Genomic DNA, 19,827 nt, shown 5'->3' on the forward strand with positions numbered 1-19,827 from the left:
ATTTCAACACATTAAAGAAACATTATAGGGTCAAATATTCTTGACCTAACTACTCATTAAAACACAGATTTGTGTTGAAATGGAAGGAAAAATTTTTTTTCAAAATCATTACAAAAGTACAAAACTATTGAGAAGGCCTTGTCTCCTTTGATGTATGTGCTTTTGCATTGCTAGGTTTGTGAAATTAGCATTAACATTAGTAGTGGAAAATGATGCAAGAAAGCAAGTTTATACAGCGTCAACCAAAAAACTCAAGGGTGCCTAGCATTAGCATTAGCAGAGGCATGTGATGCAAGAAAGCAAGCTTATACAGCATCAGCCAAAAAAAAAAAAAAAAAACTTCCCATTTCACCTATCCATTCACTCCAAACATTTGTCCTCTTCTTCCTTGAATTTATTTAAGCTATCAACTTTCACAACGACAGATGAAAGTTTGTTCCAGCAATCAACTACCCACTGGCTAAAGGCAAATTTCCTCACATTTATTCTACAACTGTCTTTCCTCAATTTGAGTTTATGCCCCCTCAGGTTTGAGTGGGCATAAACTTTGCGCTCTCTCAATGCCCATCAGCATTGAGCATGCTCAAACCATTCAAGGTCTTATACACCTCAATCAGATTACCTTCAGGTGCCTAGTCTCTAGATGCTGTAATTTGTAGAAGTTAAGCCTTTCTTCGTAAGAGCTTAAAAGTTTGTACTGTAAGAGTTTGTTCCCCTCACCAATCTTGTTGCCCTTCTCTACTCATTCTAGCAACTCTGGATGCTTCCTAAAATGAGGCCTCCAGACTTGTACTCAGTACTCAAGGTGTGGCCTGACCTTGAGTACTGAGTACAGTACTCAAGGTCATTGCCTTATACAAGGGGATAATCTCCTCCATAACCCTATTAGCAAAATTCCTGTATATCATTGAAAAGACCCAGAGCTGCTCTGGCAGCCTGTCTGCACTGCTCAGAAAACTTCATATCTGACAAATACCCCCGGGTCTTTCTCATTCTCCACTACTCTGAGTGTAGTACCACACAGTTGGTACATTTCTCTGGGGTTACTGTTACCCATATGCACTATTTGCATTTGTCAATGTTACATGTTATTGCCACTTTTCAGTCCATCTGTTCAACTTTTCTAGATCCTGTTGCAGTAGCATACTGCCATTACCATCATTAAAAACCTTGCCAGCCTTTGTGTCATCTTCAAACTTGAACATTGAGCCTGATATACCTTCATTAATATCATTGATAAATATACAAAACAACAATGGTTCCAACACTAAACTCTGGGGGACACCACTAAAATTTCAAAAGATAAATGAGAGATACAATTAAAATATATGATATAATAAAGAAGGAACTAAAGGCCAAAGGATAATTGACAGAAATTAAAATATATGATAAAATAAAGACTGTGCTGGGGCCCCATCTCCACAGGGCACTGGCATACAATCCAAAGAAAATTTGGTGACCAAAGGAAAAGTCAAACTTTAATTAAAATTGGGAAGGGGCTATAGTGGATTCAGGTGTTTTGGTTGCATATATGGTTCAAAAAATTGCAGCTAAAGTTTAACACCTCTAATTGTAAGGTTGAGCATTTGGGAACTGAAATCCTCTAATTGTAAGGTTATGTATTTTGGGAACAGAAATCATAGATTCATGCATAAGCCAGAGGAAAAGGAGCTAAAACTGGTTCAGGACAAAAAAGACAGGTATTATGATCTGACATGAAATTTTTAATGCAGTGTAAGCAGGTGGCCAGGAAGATACACAGCCCAGTCTATGACTTAGCATTAGCAATAGCAGAGGCATACAATGCAAGAATGCAAGCTTATACAGCATCAGCCAAAAAAAAAAAAAAAAAAAAAAAAAACCACCTTCCATTTCACTCATCTATTCACTTCAAATGCTTATCCAGCTCAGCCTTATCAACTTCCACAACAAGAGATGGAAGTCTGTTCCAGCAATCAACTATCGCTGGCTAAAGGCAAATTTCTGCACATCTATTGTACAACTGTCTTTCCTCAGTTTGAATCTATGTCCCCTCAGGTTCTTAATCTGGTCTTAATCCTCAGGTTCTTAACCTTATAAACCTCAATCAGGTTACCTCGCATGTGCCTACTCTCCAGGCACTGCAATTTGCAGAACTTAAGCCTATCTTTGGTAAGAGAACCCCTTTGTTCCCCTCACCAATCTTGTTGCCTTTCTTTGTACTTGTTCTAGCAACTCTACACCCTTCCTAAAATGAGGCCTCCAGACCTGTACACGGTATTCAAGGTGTAGCCCAACCATTGCTTTGTACAACAGGATAATCACCTCCTTGTCCCTGCTAGCAAAATTCCTATATATCATTGACAAGACTCCATGACATGCTCTAGCAGCCCATCTGCACTGCTCAGGAAACTTCATATCAGACTGCACAATTACCCCCAGATCTTTTTCACTCTCCACTTCCCTGAGTGTAGTACCATGCAGTTGGTACATTTCTCTACTGCTACCCATATGCGGTACTTTGCATTTGTCAATGTTAAACTTCAGTTGCCACTTCTCAGCCCATTTGCCCAACTTATTTAGATCCCTTTGCAGTAGCACACTGTCTTTACTGTCATTAACAACCCTGCCAACCTTTGTATCATCTGCAAACTTGGACATTAAGCCTGATATACTGTCATCCATATCGTTGATGAATACACAAAACAACAATGGGCCCAGCACTGAACCCTGGGGAACTCCACTAATAACATTAGTCCACAAGGAGCAGTGTCCACTGATTACCACTCCCTGTCGTCTCCCACTTAACCATCTTAGAGGATCTAAAAAAAAAAATAGAACTTCTAGAGAGAGTTCAGAGAAGGGTGATCAGATTTGTGATGAGTACAAAGTTATGTATACATGAAGAATGGCTTAGAAGGTGTGGACCTTAAAGTTTGACAACTAGATATATAAGGGGAGATCTAATTGAGGTGTATAAGGCACTGAAGGAATTGAGTAAAATGGATGAAGAAGGTCTGTTCTCCCTCAGGGAGAGACATGAATCAAGGGACACACAAATGTAAAGTCTCAGGGAATAGCAGAAGATTGGATCTCATGAATTTCACCCATAGGTGAACTTCATGAGATCCATTTTGTTTTAAACTTAGCTAGTGAGTCTAGCTAAGTTTAAAGCAGAACTGGATATTATTACCTTGTGGGAATGGAATTTATTTTGGCAGCAAACACCTGCTTTCTTGCATCGTTTGGTCTTATTAATACTAATACTGTGACATAGAGGATTCAAAATTTTAATATGGTGAATATAATGCGTAAAGAAAGGACATATGTCATGTGTTTAACGTAATTGCAGTTCCCAGGTTTTTCTCCCATAGTCATTGTAGTATCTATGATGCAGCCATAAGTCAAGCTAGTCATGTATATATAATGTGGGTATTGTGTGTTTTGTTGAAGTTGTTAATAGGCTGGTTTGCTACCACTGATCACTTGGAAAGCTGCCTCCTATTGCTAGTCATTATTGCAAAAAGATGTGGATATTATTACCTTGTGGGAATGGAATTTATTTTGGCAGATGCAGCAAACACCTGCTTTCTTGCATCGTTTGGTCTTATTAATACTAATACTGTGACATAGAGGATTCAAAATTGTAATATGGTGAATATAATGCGTAAAGAAAGGACATATGTCATGTGTTTAACTTAATTGCAGTTCCCAGGTTTTTCTCCCATAGTCATTGTAGTATCCATGATGCAGCCATAAGTCAAGCTAGTCATGTATATATAATGTGGGTATTGTGTGTTTTGTTGAAGTTGTTGATAGGCTGGTTTGCTACCACTGATCACTTGGAAAGCTGCCTCCTATTGCTAGTCATTATTGCAAAAAGATGTGCCAATTACTATCACTCGTACTGGGCCACCCTCAGTACCAGGTGGTTCTGGAGGCTAGCCCTTGACATTCTGTTTAAAATTCAGTAAGAGAGTAGAATACAGAAAATTGGTATGGGGAGCAGTGTATAGCAGATGAGGAAGTGGGAGGTTTCCTTCCTTAAATGGGCTAAGATGATCATTAGCAATTGATATCCCACCTTTGCAGGTTCCAAGCATTTGCAAGTGATCAATTAATAGTCCCTTGCCAGGGAAGAGGGTCCAGCAATTGATCCACCTGCAAGACCCAGGGTCTTCTTGTAGCATTCAATGTGTGTTATCCAGTGTTAGGCATGAGTGTTAAAGGGAGGGGGGAAGTTGAGGGATGTTCTAAGATTGAGAGGTAGTTCTGGATGAGCACGAGTGGATTTCACCAGTGGGTACGTAGCCATCTTGAAAGGTATTGTTATGGGATTTGGAGCATGCAAGAAGAAATTGGAGGCAGCAAAGCTGTCTCAAGTTGATCCCACCCCATGGATTGAAAAATCATCAGTCCCTGGACCAGCAAAGATTCAGCTCCAGTGCTTTTGGGGATGGCTGTGTACATGAGGGAAGAAGGTGTGGTGCATTTTCATTATTAATCTTCCCTAGATTGGAGCCAGCCGAAGTGAAGGTAAGCCTTCTGGACAGACAAGATGGGGAAGGGGGAGATTAATCTCCTCTTAGTTTGGTGTACTGCCTTAGAATCTATGAGATTCTAAGGCAGTACACCAAATTGACGCCGACCGGGCTAGCCGAGTGGGTAAAGTACCTGCCTGGCAACCCAAAGGTCGCGGGTTCGATTCCCGCCTCGGGCTTGGATCAAAGTACTGTAAAAATGTTGGGAGGTGCAATATGGTCACAGAAGCCGATGCGCCAACAACTACCAAATCAAAAAAAAAAAAAAAAAGGCGTCTCCGTGGCCAGGTGGGAAGGAGCAACAGTGCGTAGCACACGCTTCTTGATTAGACCGGGGTTCGAGCCCGTCACCACCAAATACGGAGGATGCGGGAAGGTCAGGGAATGACCACCGCATATCCCGGAGCAATATGGCCTTAGTTGCTAATGCTCCTAAAAACCAAATAACAAACAAACAAACAACAAACAAACAAAAAAAAAAAAAAAAAAAAAACCAAATTGACATGGGATGGCATTGTTAATTTGGTCAGTCTGTGTTGATATAAGCATTGGGATAACAAAAATGAGAGTGGAAGGTGATAAAAAGAAGCATAGACAGTTTTACAGATATATTTAGAGATAGGGATACCAGTGGTAATCAGAATTTCTATAATGAATCTAGGAGTTAAATGACTTTATAATAACAGAAAGCAAGGTAGAACAGAAATTGCAACAGCTAAAGGTGAGCAAAGCACCACAGGTTGATGGAATCTATTCAGTCATATTAAAAAGAGTGGCAAAAGAGTAAGCAAACCTATAGCCATAATTATGAGAGCATCATTAGATTCAGAGGAGTTCCTTACTGGCTGGAAATGTGCAAATCTCTCCCCTAATCGTAAAGAGGGATCAGTGGGAAAACTGCATAATTATAGACCTGTAATCTGACTTCTGTGTTAGGAAAAGTAATGGAATCAGTTGAAAGAATAATGAAGCATTATCTTGCAGGATTGCATTTATTATTATTATTATTATTAGCCATATGGTGCAAGGAAGCCTGAGGCTTATGCTGCACCAGCCAAAAAATTTTTTTTCTGAATTACCCCGAGAGGGAGGGAATCACCAAGAAAAAGAAGAATGATGATATCCAGCTCATGACCCTGGGTGTGCCAAGCCCATACTCACCAGATGTGAGCCCTGGTAATCATAGTATGGATTTGTTTAGGGAAGATCATGCCTTGCCAATCTGATTAGGTATTCTGAGGTAGCTGCAAAAGAACTTGACGTAAAAAATAATTTTGTCATCATATATTTATATTTCAGAAAATATTGCTATTCTTCATCAACAACTTGTGCAAGGAGAAATGTGGAATTAGGCAAAAGTTACTGCTATAGATAAAGGGATTGGCTGAGTGGCAAATGACAGAGTGAGTATGAATGGGCACTACTCTTCTTAGATATTAATATTTTTGGTGCACTCCCTCAGGGTTCATTGCTGTATCCTTTATTGTTTTCAATATTTACTAATGATACTGATTAAGACATTTCAAGTTTAATGTCTAGGTTTGCAGATGATGCAAAGGATGGCAGAGTGATTAATGATAGGAATCAAGTATGCTACTCCAACAAGATATGGATAAATTAGGCTGATGAGCTAAAAAGTGGCAGTTGAGGTTTAACATTGAAAAATGTAAGGTAATGCATGTTAGTAGCAATAAACCCAAATTAACTTACCAATTGGGTGGTATTACACTCATAGTAGCAGAGAATGAAAAATAATAGGGATAATTGTACAGTCCATCATAAAGACTGAGCATTGTAGATAGGCTGCTATGATAGCTTATGGAGTTTGCCCAGTGATATACAGGAATTTTTCCAGCAAGGACAAGAAAGTGATTATTCTTTGGCTGCATCTTGAGTACTGCATACAGGTCTGAAAGTCTCATTTTAAGAAGGATGTGGATTTTTTATAACAGGTGCAGGAAGAACAACAAGATTAGCCAGGGGTACAAATGGATACTTCAAGAAAGACTTAAGTTGTGTAAATTGCTATGTCTGGAAACCAGGCACCTCTGAGGAGACTTGATTTGAGTGCTTTAAGCTTTAAATGGGCTAAGTAAACTAAATGTTCATGGAATCCTTATTCTTTCTTAGATGACATGCACAAAAAAGGACAAATTTAAATTGGAAAAGGTTTCAGGACAGTTGTGCAGAAATTTGCTTCCTTGCATTGTTTTATCACTATTAATACTACTCATGGGTGTAATTTTCAGTTAAAAATAGAAATAAAGAATGTTTATATTTATAAATAAAAAAACACTGCTTTATTAAGAAACATACAGCAGACTGTTTATTTCTTCCTTTCTTAGATCAATATGTGTAAAGGTGTAGCAATTTGACTTATATTTACAAGTAATCTAATGACTACTAGACACATGATCTGTGTGTAATTTTATTGTTCAGCTGCACTTAAATATAATTACATTTCTTCCAGGCACCAAGAATGAAAAAAGCTGCAATGGATTTCATGCTAGATATAACACAATGCAAAAATATGCAGGTAGGTCTTTGAGAACTGATAATATGGTAATAACTGATATAATATAATAAAACTAATATAGTAATATTATTAAAAAGATATATGGAGTGAATTATAAATGATGTCTTCTTTAAAAATTTGTATAGTTTCTCTACTTCTTAGTCTGTTTTAATGACATTCATTTAGTTCTAATCCTTGAATAGTATTTCTTTGCTGGTATGAAAAGCCTAGTAGCTTCTTTACTTCCCTGAATACTTCCCATTTTGAATTTGCTATTGGTAACATCATCAGTTGGTCCCACTGTACACAATTTAAAAACTGTCTGAGACCTATGCGGTCACCCTTACGAAAGCAAAGGCCTTCCCTTTACCCTCTACAGTAGTTACCCTTGACAGTAGTTACGTCTTTAATTAAATTTCACATTAGTACACTGTGATTGCTGCCACCCATTGGATCTTTTACCTGCAGATTCTTAATTCATGAAGAATTGCTGCTGGTAACCAGATCAAGAGTATTGCTTCCTCTTGTTGCCTCTCTAACATGCTGCTGTAGAAAACAGTCATCCAAGAAATCCACAAAAATCTTGATGGTATATGACTGACCAACCCACAAATTCCAGTCAATATCTGGAAAGTTAAAATCCCCATTATGAGACATTCTGATTTGCTGGCTCACTCTATTTTCGCGTATAGCTGTTTGGTATACTCATCAAAGTCATTAGGCTTATAACCTATTCCTGCTCTCAATTTTGTTTACCCAATGCTTATATCCACCAAACTGACTCAACATTGCACTCATCGCCCAAGTCAACTGGATGCACTGCCTTCGATTTAATATTCTTCTTAACTTCTTAAGAGCATAACCCATCCACCTCTGCTGTCCTGTTTGTCCTTCCTGTATATTGCACTCCCCATATTCAAATTCAGCATCACTTATGTCTGAGTGACACCATGTCTTTGCTGTTCCTACAAGGTCTGCACTTGATGACTTAATCAGTACTGCAAGTTCATCAAATTTATTTACAGTGCTCCTAGCATTAATGTATGTGCAAGTATGCATGCACATGTTCTTACTCTTAGTTACCCTAACACAGCCCATGTATTCATTTGTTCCATGATGACTCACAGCAGGGCCAAATCCCAGAACCTTGCTTTCCAGGCTGCTGCATGTACAATAGTAACAATGCAAGAATCACTTTCATCTGCCTTTGGCTCTTGTTAAACTATTAGTCCATCTATCCTTCTTGCACAATTTCCCTGACAATAGAGTTGCTGACAATAACCAGCTCCTGTGGGACCAGCGCATTCTGCTTTTCAGATTGCTGCTGTGTTGTTTGATGCACAAGAGTTAGCTCTGGCATTGAGTTCGGCTGCTGAGAGCTTGATCAGCCCCTCATTTCAGTTCTCTTGAGGACATCTACCCTACTCTATTCAAACTCTCATAAATGCCCATCATAATGCTGAGTTGGCACCTAATTTCTTCACACTCTCTGCACATGGCATGCACAAAGACATCTTCCTTTGCTGGATCATGTCCTGTTCCAGAAAGGTCTGCAAACATTTCACAAGTTGCACATTATTTTAGGCTGTGAGGCATTGGAGAATTGTTCCCTTCGGTTCTTCCTCGAGCCACAGCACTCTCGCTGTTTTGTGCCCATTGTTTTGCTGCTCTAGTCTGGGGGATGGTTTTCGTTTAAATACAATTTAATTGGTTAACAATGAAAATTAATAATATTAATAAATATAATCAATTAATGACATCCTTGCTAAAAAGTAAAAATTCCTTAGCCAAACACAAAAAAGATATATGCCCAACAAGTGATTAGAACCTTCATGTTACTTATTTATCACAATTAAAACCCTATTATTCCCCTGCACTACTCGTTACATATTATGAGATTCGTGCCATAGCACTGATACAATAGCAGTATGAATAGTAAGTCGAAACTTACAAAATCACTAGCTAAATTTAAAAAATAAGCTAACAAATGTGACTAAGAATATTTAGACTATTTGGAAAACACAATTTATTATGTAATTAATCAAAAAGACAGCAAAAATTTTCAAGAAACTTATCCATTTCCATGAGCATAAAATTTGGTGTCATCGCACTTTTTATCTCGTACCAAGTACAAGTAGCTATAGGATTGTGAGTGGAGCTTACAGTGACTTCTTTTGAGCATGCACACACCAAGCTTCCATGTGCCAATCTTACAGAAAGCTGCTTTGAGTGAATACTTGCTCTTTTTTATTTGTAACGTGTTCTGCAAATTATAAAATAATGCAGCAAGGTGCATATTAAACAATTTGCAAACATTAAATTTTGTTATGGGCTTGAAAAGTCCGCCATGGAAACACATGAAATGCTAAATGCAGCTTTAGCATTAGTAAAGGCAGATGATGCAAGAAAGCAAGCTTATACAGCATCAGCCAAAAAAAAAAAAAAAAAAAAAAAAAACCCTTCTCATTTCACCCATCCACTCGCTCCAAATGTTCGTCTAGTTCTGCCTTGAATATATTTAAGCTATAAACTTCTACAACAACATATGGAAGTTTGTTCAAGCAATCAACCACCTGCTAACTAAAGGCAAACTTCTGCACATCTATCCTACAACTGTCTTTCTTCAATTTGAATGTATGCCCCCTCAGATAATTATTCTGAGCAAGAAGAAGAATCCCATCAGCATTGAGCATGCTCAAACCATTCAAGGCTTGATACACCTCAATCAGATCACCTTGCAGGTGCCTAGTCTCCAGACTGTAATTTGCAAAATTTAAGCTTTTCTTTATAAGAGCAACCCTTTTTCCCATTCACTAATCTTGTTGCCCTTCACTGTATTCATTCCAGCAGCTCTACATCCTTCTTAAAATTAGGCCTCCAGACCTGTATACAGTACTCAAGGTGTGGCCTGACCATTGCCTTATACAAGGGAATAATCACCTCCCTGCTAGAAATATTCCTGTATATCATTGCAAGACACCATGAGCTGACAAGACAAGACACCACTCTTGCAGACCATCTGCACTGCACAGAAAAACTTCATATTTACCTGCACAATTACCCCCAGGTCCTTTTCATTCTCTACCACTGTCAGTGTAATACCAAACAGTTGATACATTACTCTGGGGTTACTGCTTCCCATGTGCAGTACTTTACATTTGTCAATGTTAAACTTCAGTTGCCACCTCTCAGCCCATCTGCTCAACTTTTCTAGATCTTGTTGCAGCAGCATACTGTCATTAGTGTCATTAACAACCCTGCCGACCTTCGTATTGTCTGCAAACTTGGACATTAAGCCTGATATACCATCATTGATATCATTAATAAATGCAGAAAACAACAATGGACCCAACACTGAACCCTAGGAGACTCCACGAATAACATTAGTCCACGAAGAGTAGTGTCCATTGATTACCACTCTCTGTCTTCTCCCACTAAACCATCCTTTATCCATAGCAGTAATTTGCCTCCAGTGCCACACTGCTCCAATTTGTGCAGCAGTCTTCCATGTGCAATAGTATCAAAAGCCTTTCTAAGATCTAAATATATGATATCAGAATTATTCTTTGCTTCCAGTTCCTTTGTGACAACATCATAGTATCCAATGAAATTGGTCAGACAAGACTTCCCCTTAACAAACTCATGCTGTGTCCGTGCTAGAACTGAAGTCTTGTCTAGATGATCTTGCAGTGCTTCTTTAACCAGTGCCTCTATTAATTTCCCTGGAACAGAAATAAACTAACAGGTCTGTAATTACTTGTGTTGCCCTTTGATCCTCCTTTGTGAATTGGGATCACATTTGCACATCTCCAGTCTATGGGTACCTCCCCTGAGTCCAAGGAATTCTCATAATTATGACAAAGGGTTTGCTTACTTCCTTTGCTGCCTCCTTTAATATAACTGGATAGATCCCATCTATCCCAGCTTATAGAGAGGATATAATGAAAAAAAAATAAACCAGTTTTCTAGTGGTTTCAATTTTTTTGTGAAGGAAATTTTTCACTTGTGTATTAAAAAAGAAGAAGCTGCATGTCGACATCCCAAAACTAGAAAAACATCAGTGAAGTTTACACCATCATTCGATTGGGTCAATGACTGACCATTTGAGAAATTGTCCAGAAGATATCTATTTCATTTGTTTTGGTTCATGCCATTTTGACAGGATTTGGGCATGAGTTGAGTTAGCATCAAGTTTGTTCCATGCATTCTCACATCCCACAGCACTCAGTCCTCATTTCATTTGAGTTGTTTGAGCAAGCTGTGTCAGATTCCATTTATGACAAAAATTATAACAGATGATGAGTCTTGAATGTGTGTGGATATGACATATAGAGACTGAGTTTCAAAACTTCCAGTGAACATCATGAAGCCATAAAATGGCATGGTAGTCAAAATCACATGTGAAGGTTGTGCTGATTGCATTTTTAAGCAGCAAGGAAGGGGGATGACATTATCAGAATTCATTCCACAGTGTCATTAGGAATGCAGTGTGTGCTACCAAGAAGTTTTAAAACAGCAGACAGGAGGAGAGTCTGCTGTAAATAACAAAAAATGGCTAAATGGTTGGCTTCTTTACCATGACAGTGCACTGTGTCACACATCACTTGCTGTCCAGCAGTTTTTGACTGACAGAAACATTTCTATCATGCCAAACCTACCTTATTTGCCTTATTTGGCTTTTGGTTGTTCCCAAAAGAAGTGTGAAAGGAAAATGATTTTAGTTGACCCAAGTAAACCATTCAACCATCATGGCCTGTCTAAAATCTTATACAAGAGAAGACTTCCAGAAATGTTTTGATCAATGATAGGCTCAGTGGAACAAGGGTACAGTTTAGTAAAAGATTATATTGAAGAATATTAATAATATTAATATATTAATATTATTTAAATTAGAAATTAATTAATAATTAGAATATTAATATTATTGAAAATTAATTATTTGCAACAATCACCAAGCTTTTTGATCAAACTTTCTATATATATATATATATATATGTGTGTGTATGTGTGTGTGTATACAGTGCTGTAGTAAAATTAAACGAAGGTATACTCTGTGAATGTTATGTATGGAGAGAGTATACTGTGCTTATTAATTGAATTCCCGAGGGTATATAGTGTATATATATATATATATATGGCATATTTACTTACTTATATATATGGCATATATATTAAAAATAATAAAACTATAAGTATTGCCTAAGAATCAAATGCTAATAAATTTATTTTTTAATTTTCAGTAAATATTTTAATAATATTTATTTTTTCTAAGTCTTTCAAATACCAGAAGGTATATGGTACTCACCAAAAAAAATCCAGAGGGTATACAGCGTATACCTGCATATACCCTCCACTACAGCCCTGTATGTATATATACACTGTGTTGCCACTTTATTAGGTACACACCTACCTAGTAGCATGTTGAGCCTCCTTTAGCCTTCAAAACAGCCTGAATTCATCTAGGCATGGATTGAACAAGATGCTGAAAATGTGCAGGAATGGAGTACCATGCAGACATGAGTATATCATGCAGTTCCTTGAGATTTGACGGAGGTGTAGGCCTGCAGCGAACAGCCATTTCCAGCTCATCCAAAAGATGTTCAATAGGATTGAGATCTGGAGACTGAGCGGGCCACTGCAGCAAAGAAAAGTCATTGTCATGTTACTGGAACCATTCCATAGTGATTCGGGCTTTGTGCACCGGCACATTATCCTGCTGGAAGTAACCATCTGACTGAGGATAAACTGTCAACATGAACGGATGCACTTGGTCAGTAACGATGTTTAGGTACAATATGGCATTCAGATGTGAATCTATGGGCATCAATAGACCCAACGTGTGCCAAGAAAACATTCCCCACACTGCCCCCACCACCTTGCACAGTAGTCATCAGACATGACAGATCCATGGATTCATGTTGTTTTCGCCAAATTCTGAGCCTTTCATCAACATGATGTACCAGGAACTTTGACTTGTCAGACCAAGCAACTGTTTTCCAAACTATGCTCACGTAATGTTTGCCATGTTGTTGTTGTTGTTGTTGTTTTGGTTTTTAGGAGCATTAGCAGCTTAGGCCATATTGCTCCGGGATATGCGGTGGCCATTTCCTGACCTTTCCGCATCATCCGTATTTGGTGGTGACGGGCTCGAACCCCGGTCTAATCAAGAAGCGTGTGCTACGCACTGCTGCTCCTTCCCACCTGGCTACGGAGGCGCCAATGTTTGCCATACTCTTGTCTGTGGAACACTAATATGTGTAGAAATTCTTCATGTGCTACATGCTGCTGACTGAAGAATGTGTTCTATTTCATCCACATTTTGTTCATTTGCACGTTCAGAAGAAATATGAGCACTGGAAACTGTACCAGTCTCACACAATTTGGTGTAAACACTAATAAATGCTCTCGAATCTGGTATTCTGTGATTAAGAAACTTCTGCGGTATTCTGTATAAGCAGCAGTAGCACTTTCACCACAAAAACCGTAGACACCCACCACATCGGCATATTCATCATGTGTGAAGATGTACATCATTCTTAACAACACTTATAACACCAAACAGCATGAGGTTATAACTGCGTCTTGGTCATGTCTGATTCAGGTAGCTGTGCACACCAGTTTCAAACAGCTGTATCTCTGTATCCATTGAGAATTGGACACATGTTTGAGGCATGTGGTGCAAGAAAGCAATCTTATGAGCTTATGTAGCATCAGCCAAAAAAAAACAATTTCACACAAAACCATTCTCTCTAAAAGTTTATCCAGTTCCTCCTTAAATTTATTTCAGTTATTAGCTTCCACAATGACAGATGGAAGTTTTTCCAGCAATTAACCACTCTCTGGCTAAAGGCAAATTTCCGCACATCTATTCTACAACTGTCTTTCCTTGATTTGAATTTATGCTCCTTCAGGTTCGTAATCTGAGCACGTGGAAGAATCCCATCAGAATTCGGTGTGCTGAACCCATTCAAGGCCTTATAAACCTCAATCAGATCACCTCGCAGGTGCCTAGTCTCCAGCCTCTGCAATTTGCAGAACTTAAGCCTTTCTTGGTAAGAGGACCACTTCGTTCCCCTCACCAATCTTGTTGCCCTTCTCTGTACACGCTCAAGCAAATCTACATCCTTCCTAAAATTAGGCCTCCAGAACTGTACACAGTACTCAAGGCGTGGCCTGACCATTGCCTTATACAGAAGGACAATCACCTCCTTGTCTCTGCTAGCAAAATTCGTATATATCATTGACAAAACCCCATGACCTGCCCTGGCAGCCTGTCTGCATTGCTCAGAAAACTTCATATCTGACTGCACAATTACTCCCAGGTCTTTTTCATTTTCTACCACCTTAAGTGTAGTACCACACAGTTGGTACATTTCTCCGGAGTTACTTCTACCCATATGCAGTACTTTGCATTTGTCAAGGTTAAACTTCAGTTGCCACTTCTTAGCCCATCTGCCCAAATTATCTAGTTCCTGTTGCAGTAGCACGCTGCCATTACTGTCATTAACAACTGTGCCAACCTTTGTATCATCTGCAAACTTTGACACTAAGCCTGATATGCCTTCATAAATATCATTTATAAATATACAAAACAACAGTGGGCCCAACACCGAACCCTGTCGGACTCCACTAATAACATCAGTATTAGTATTAGTAATGGCCGCATGGTGCAAGAAAGCCGGCGCTTCTGTAGCCAGGTGGGAAGGAGCAGCGGTGTGTAGCACACGCTTCTTGATTAGACCGGGGTTCGAGCCCGTCACCACCAAATATGGAGGATGCGGAAAGGTCAGGGAATGACCACCACATATCCCGGAGCAATATGGCCTTAGTTGCTAATGCTCCTAAAAACCAAAAAAACAACAACAACAAGAAAGCCTATGGCTTATGCTGCACCAGCCAAAAAAAAAAAAAAAAAAACCCGAATAAAACAATGATAAAAAAAAATAATAAATAATAATAATTAATAAAAGAAAAGGAAGTTAAACCTATCATCCTATGCGCTTCCCTCACCCGAAGGTACTATCCAGATGACCTTTGAATTTCCCCAAAAATAATCCTTAATAATATTAGTCCATGAAGAGCAGCATCTATTGATTACCATTCTCTGTCATCTTCCACTCAACCACCCTTTTATCCATTATAGCAACTTGCCCTTCATACCATACTGCTTCAATTTGTACAGTAATCTTCCATATACAACAGTGTCAAAAACTTTCCTGAAATCCAAGTATATGATATATTAAAATTATATTTTGCATCTAGTTCCTTTGTAACCGTATTATAGTATCCAATCAAATTTGTCAGACAAAACTTTCCCTTAACTAACCCATGCTGTGTCTGAATTATTGCTGTAGTCTTGTCTAGATGATCCTACAATGCATCTTTTACCAGTGACTCCATTATTTTACCCAGAACAGAAGTTAAACTAACTGGTCTGTAATTTATTAAGTCACCCTTAGATCCCTCTTTGTGAATTGGGGATATATTTGGACATCTCCAGTCTGTGGGGACTTCTCCAGAGTTCACGGATGCTCTCATAATTATGGCTAATAGTTTTCTTAATTCATTTGCTGCCTCCTTTAATATAACTGGATATATTCCATCAACCACAGGTGCCTTACTTATGTTTAACTTCAACAATTTATCCTCCACTTTGCTCCCAGTTATTAGAAAATCATTAAGTACCCTGTTGCAGTTTGAAATTCCAGTATTCCGAAATTTTAAATTCCAGAAGGTTGAGAAACTTCTGGAATTTCCCTCCCTTAATAACTCCTCATGTGTGAATATAGATACAAAATAATCATTGAGTTTGTCAGCTATCTGAGCAGGATCATCAACAGTCGAACTATCGATATCAAGTGGACCAATCTGATTCATCCACTTCCTTTTAGAGTTTATATAAGTAAAGAAATCCTTGCAGTTTTTCTTAGCAACCTTTGCAAATTATTTCTCATAATCTGCCTTCACTTGCCTGATCTCCTTTGTGACTCAATTACAGACTAGCTTATATCTACCATACGCTTCTGTGATATTTTATAATTTATATGCGTCACATGTATTTTTCTTCTCTGCCACGAGTCTCATTAGTTCATCTGGCATCCATTTAGGTCTAAACCTTGAACAATATTTCTTAATCGGTATGAAAAGCTTAGTAGCTTCGACGATTAATTGCTTGAATGCTTCCCGCTTAGAATTTGCTGTTGGTAACATCATCAGTTGGTTCCACTGTATAGAATTTAACTGTCTGAGACCACTTTTAACTGTCTGTAGTCACCCTTACAGAAGCAAAAACCCTTCCTTTTACCTCTGATGGTAATTATATCTTTAAGTAAATCCCACTTCAGTACACTGTGATCACTGCCACCTAGTGGTTCCTTTATCTGCAGATTCTTAATACATGAAGAATCACTGGTGATAATCAGCTCAAGAGTATTACTCCCTATAGTTGCCTCTTGAACATGCCGCTGTAGAAAGCAGTCATCCAATAAATCCACAAAAGCCTTGCTAGTGTGTGAGTGACAACCCACAAGTTCCAGTCAATATCTGGGAAGTTAAAATCCCCCATTATAAGACATTCTGATCTACTGGCCCACTCTGTTTTCTCTGTGCAATTGTTCATTGTACTCATTAGAGTCATTAGGACTATAACACACTCCTACAATTATTTTCTCTTTCCCAGTGCTTATGTCACACCAAACTGACTCAACATTGCACTGTCCATCTATGTCACCTGGATGCACTTCCTTAGAATTTATGTTTTTCTTAATTAACATAACCCCTCCTCCCTTCCTATCCTGTCTATTCCCCAAATTCCAATTCTGCATTCCTAATATCTGTGTGACACCTTGTCTCTGATATCCCAACAATATCCACCTTTGACGTCTTGACCAGCACTTCAAATTCATCAAATTTATTTACTATATTCTAGCATCGGTGTACATGCGAGTATATATGCACCTGTTCTTATTCTTAGTTACCCTAACGCAGCTCATGTATTTATTTGTTTTATGATGACTGCAATCAGCCCCTGAAACCCCCCAGCACCCTGCCCTCCAGGCTGCTGCTCATTCTAATAGAATTTAAGTGGTAATAGAGAGATTAAAATAATATGACGGTTGAACCTGAGCATGCAAAGTAGCAGAAAAAGATATAAAAGTTTATAAATATAAGGTAAAAGTAATAAATCGATTGAAAAGTGCGAAGATGGAGGCGTAAATTACCCAAAATGCCAAAACTAATAGGGGAAGGATAGCAGAAATTGGAGATATTGATAGTGTGAGAAAGAGAGAAAGAATGTGAATATCCTATATAATATAAATGATCTATTATGTGAAAAAAAAATGATCAGTTATTATTGTGTACAAACTGAAACAGATATTCAGATATTTATAAAATGAGAATGTTTGATCAAATTTTTTTTCGCCTCAGAATTAACACATTAAAAATGATAATTATCCCAAAAATAAGAGATATAAATAAAAAATTTATATCATATAGGATATTCACATTATTTTTCTCTTTTGTTCTACTATAACCCCAGGGACTCACATCTGGTGGGTATGGGCTTGGCATACCCAGGCTCCTGAGCTGGATATCATCATTCTTCTCTTTCTTGGTGATTCCCTTCTCTCTCTCTCTCTCTCTCTCTCTCTCTCTAAAGGTAACTTGGGAATTTTTTTTTGGCTGGTTCAGCATAAGCCTCAGGCTTCCTTGCACCATATGGCTAATAATAATAATAATCTTTCTCCTATTAGTTTTGGAATTTTGTGTAATTTACGCCTTCATCTTCTCACTTTTCAATAGATTTATTACTTTTACCTCATATATATATATATATATATAGATATATATATAGACATAAAGATTAGATAAGTGTACGAGTAGGGGTGCTGACCTGTCAGGTGTGGCTACAATGGAAAAAATTAAAAAGTGCCTAAAAAATAAAAGCAGGTTACATAAAATTAAATAAAAATAACCAATAAAAAAATAATTAAATTATTAAAAATTTATCAAAAAAAATTAAATAACTAATAAAAAAATTTTGTTAGTTATGTCTTGTTAGCTGTTTTTTGTCTTTATTTTCTTGTCTGGCATTGTTTAGTCACATTTTATTTAATACAGTACCATTACTGACTTAATCACATTAGGCATATGTCCAGGGACTTACTATTGGTATGGGTTACGCAACCCTAGACTGCCCAAGCACTACTATATTCCCCTTCTTCCAATTACTTTTTGCTGTTTTTAAACACTACATCTTATTTATATATATCTCATGCGTGATTAGGCTGGCCGAAAGCAATATTCGAGATACTCTCTTTCTGCTATTGCTCTTTTGTTTTCTTTTCCAACAAAGTTTAGAGTCTTTTCAACACTACTTTGTGAGTTATTGATTTCTCCCCTTCACTGGTCCATTTGACTCATTTATTTAATTAATGACATCTCGTCACATGGGTAAGATTTACTGTGACCTATTTACACCTCCTTCCCTCCCACCATTCATGGGGCTACTTTAACAGTTATAAATGAATTTATAACTGTTACTTTAATGTTCGGTTATAAATTCGGCTAACCTCTTTGGTCTCCAATACAGCTTGTTGCAGTCACTTCTCTCAGCCCGTTTCACTGTCTCCTGCCAGGCTCGACAGTAAGTTGTCAAATTCTGACTATATTCTTTCATCTTTAAATTTGCTCTTTTTTTGTTAAAATTTCTTTCTTTGTTAAAATTCAAGTAGGACTGTTTGCTATTCATTCAATTCTTTTTAATTGGTATTAATTTCAGCTTAATTTTGCATTTTACTTTTATTTATTATTATATTTGTTTAGTTTTTTATTCCTTTTCTCTTTGGTCTCTGTCATGTTGGCTATGATGTATATATTCACATTTGCTCACTTTTTCTGTCTACTATTATATATCATAACAGAAACTGAGGCTTTACTTCTTGCTGTATTTCTTTTGGTTTTGGCTGCCGGCCCTTTATGGCTTAGTTAAAATCTTAGGATCTATAGCATTAAGTACCATTTATATTTTTTTATTTGTCTATATCTCATTATGGTTGCTGGGTATTTCTGCTATTACTAGCAGAAATAGCAGTTATCCTGATCCATAAACTAGCTCAGTATATTATTATTATTTTATTTCATTCTTTTTTAGCCGTTATGATTTTTCACTACAACTTATTATTATTATTAATTATATATATATATATATATACGTATGTATGAATAGATATATTAGATAAAGTATGCATAGATGGATGTGAAAATTACACAAAGTGCCAGTGACTAGAAGGGTAAAGATAGTGGAAAAAGAAGTATAGTAGATATGTAATAGGTGAAAGAATGTTAATATCCTAAAAGTTATGATGAGTTAAGAAAATTATGGGCTGAATTACAAAGCCAATAGGAGTTAAGTGAACTGTAAAGTAAAATTATTAATAATAAGGTAAAATATAATACAAATGAAATAAAATAAAAAAATTGTAGAGCTGTCATCAAATAGGGGGAGACATATTTAGATAAAAGTCGAATACAGGCAAGGCAGATATGCAGAATCTGTGTCAGCTAAAGTAAATATTGATACATGGTCAGGCATTTCATCAGGGGACTGCACCTGACAATGTATCAGGAACTGCGTTTCTATACTTGCCCATAGTAGTAGAAGAAAGGTAGTAGTAGTAGTAGTAGTAGTAGTAGTAGTAGTGGCATGTGATGCAAGAAAGCAAGTGTATGAGCTTATGCAGCATCAGCCAAAAAAAAAAAAAAAAACATCACACCATTCCCTCCAAATGC

The 19,827-nt window shown here is 37.5% G+C and overlaps 1 protein-coding gene across 3 annotated transcripts in view; it reads left to right on the top strand.

The window, feature by feature from the left end:
- LOC150079276 (centrosomal protein of 104 kDa) overlaps nt 1-19,827 on the top strand; it is a 211,455-nt gene that overhangs the window by 178,145 nt on the left and 13,483 nt on the right. For all 3 annotated transcript variants that reach the window (XM_090383351.1, XM_090383352.1, XM_090383353.1), the window contains one exon: nt 6,991-7,056. In XM_090383351.1, coding sequence (XP_090239477.1) covers nt 6,991-7,056 — 66 coding nt within the window. The remainder of the gene's footprint in view (nt 1-6,990; nt 7,057-19,827) is intronic.

Source organism: Mastigoproctus giganteus, chromosome 10 (assembly GCF_048544385.1).
Source record: "Mastigoproctus giganteus isolate SK-2022 chromosome 10, ASM4854438v1, whole genome shotgun sequence".
Lineage (NCBI taxonomy): Eukaryota > Metazoa > Arthropoda > Arachnida > Uropygi > Thelyphonidae > Mastigoproctus > Mastigoproctus giganteus.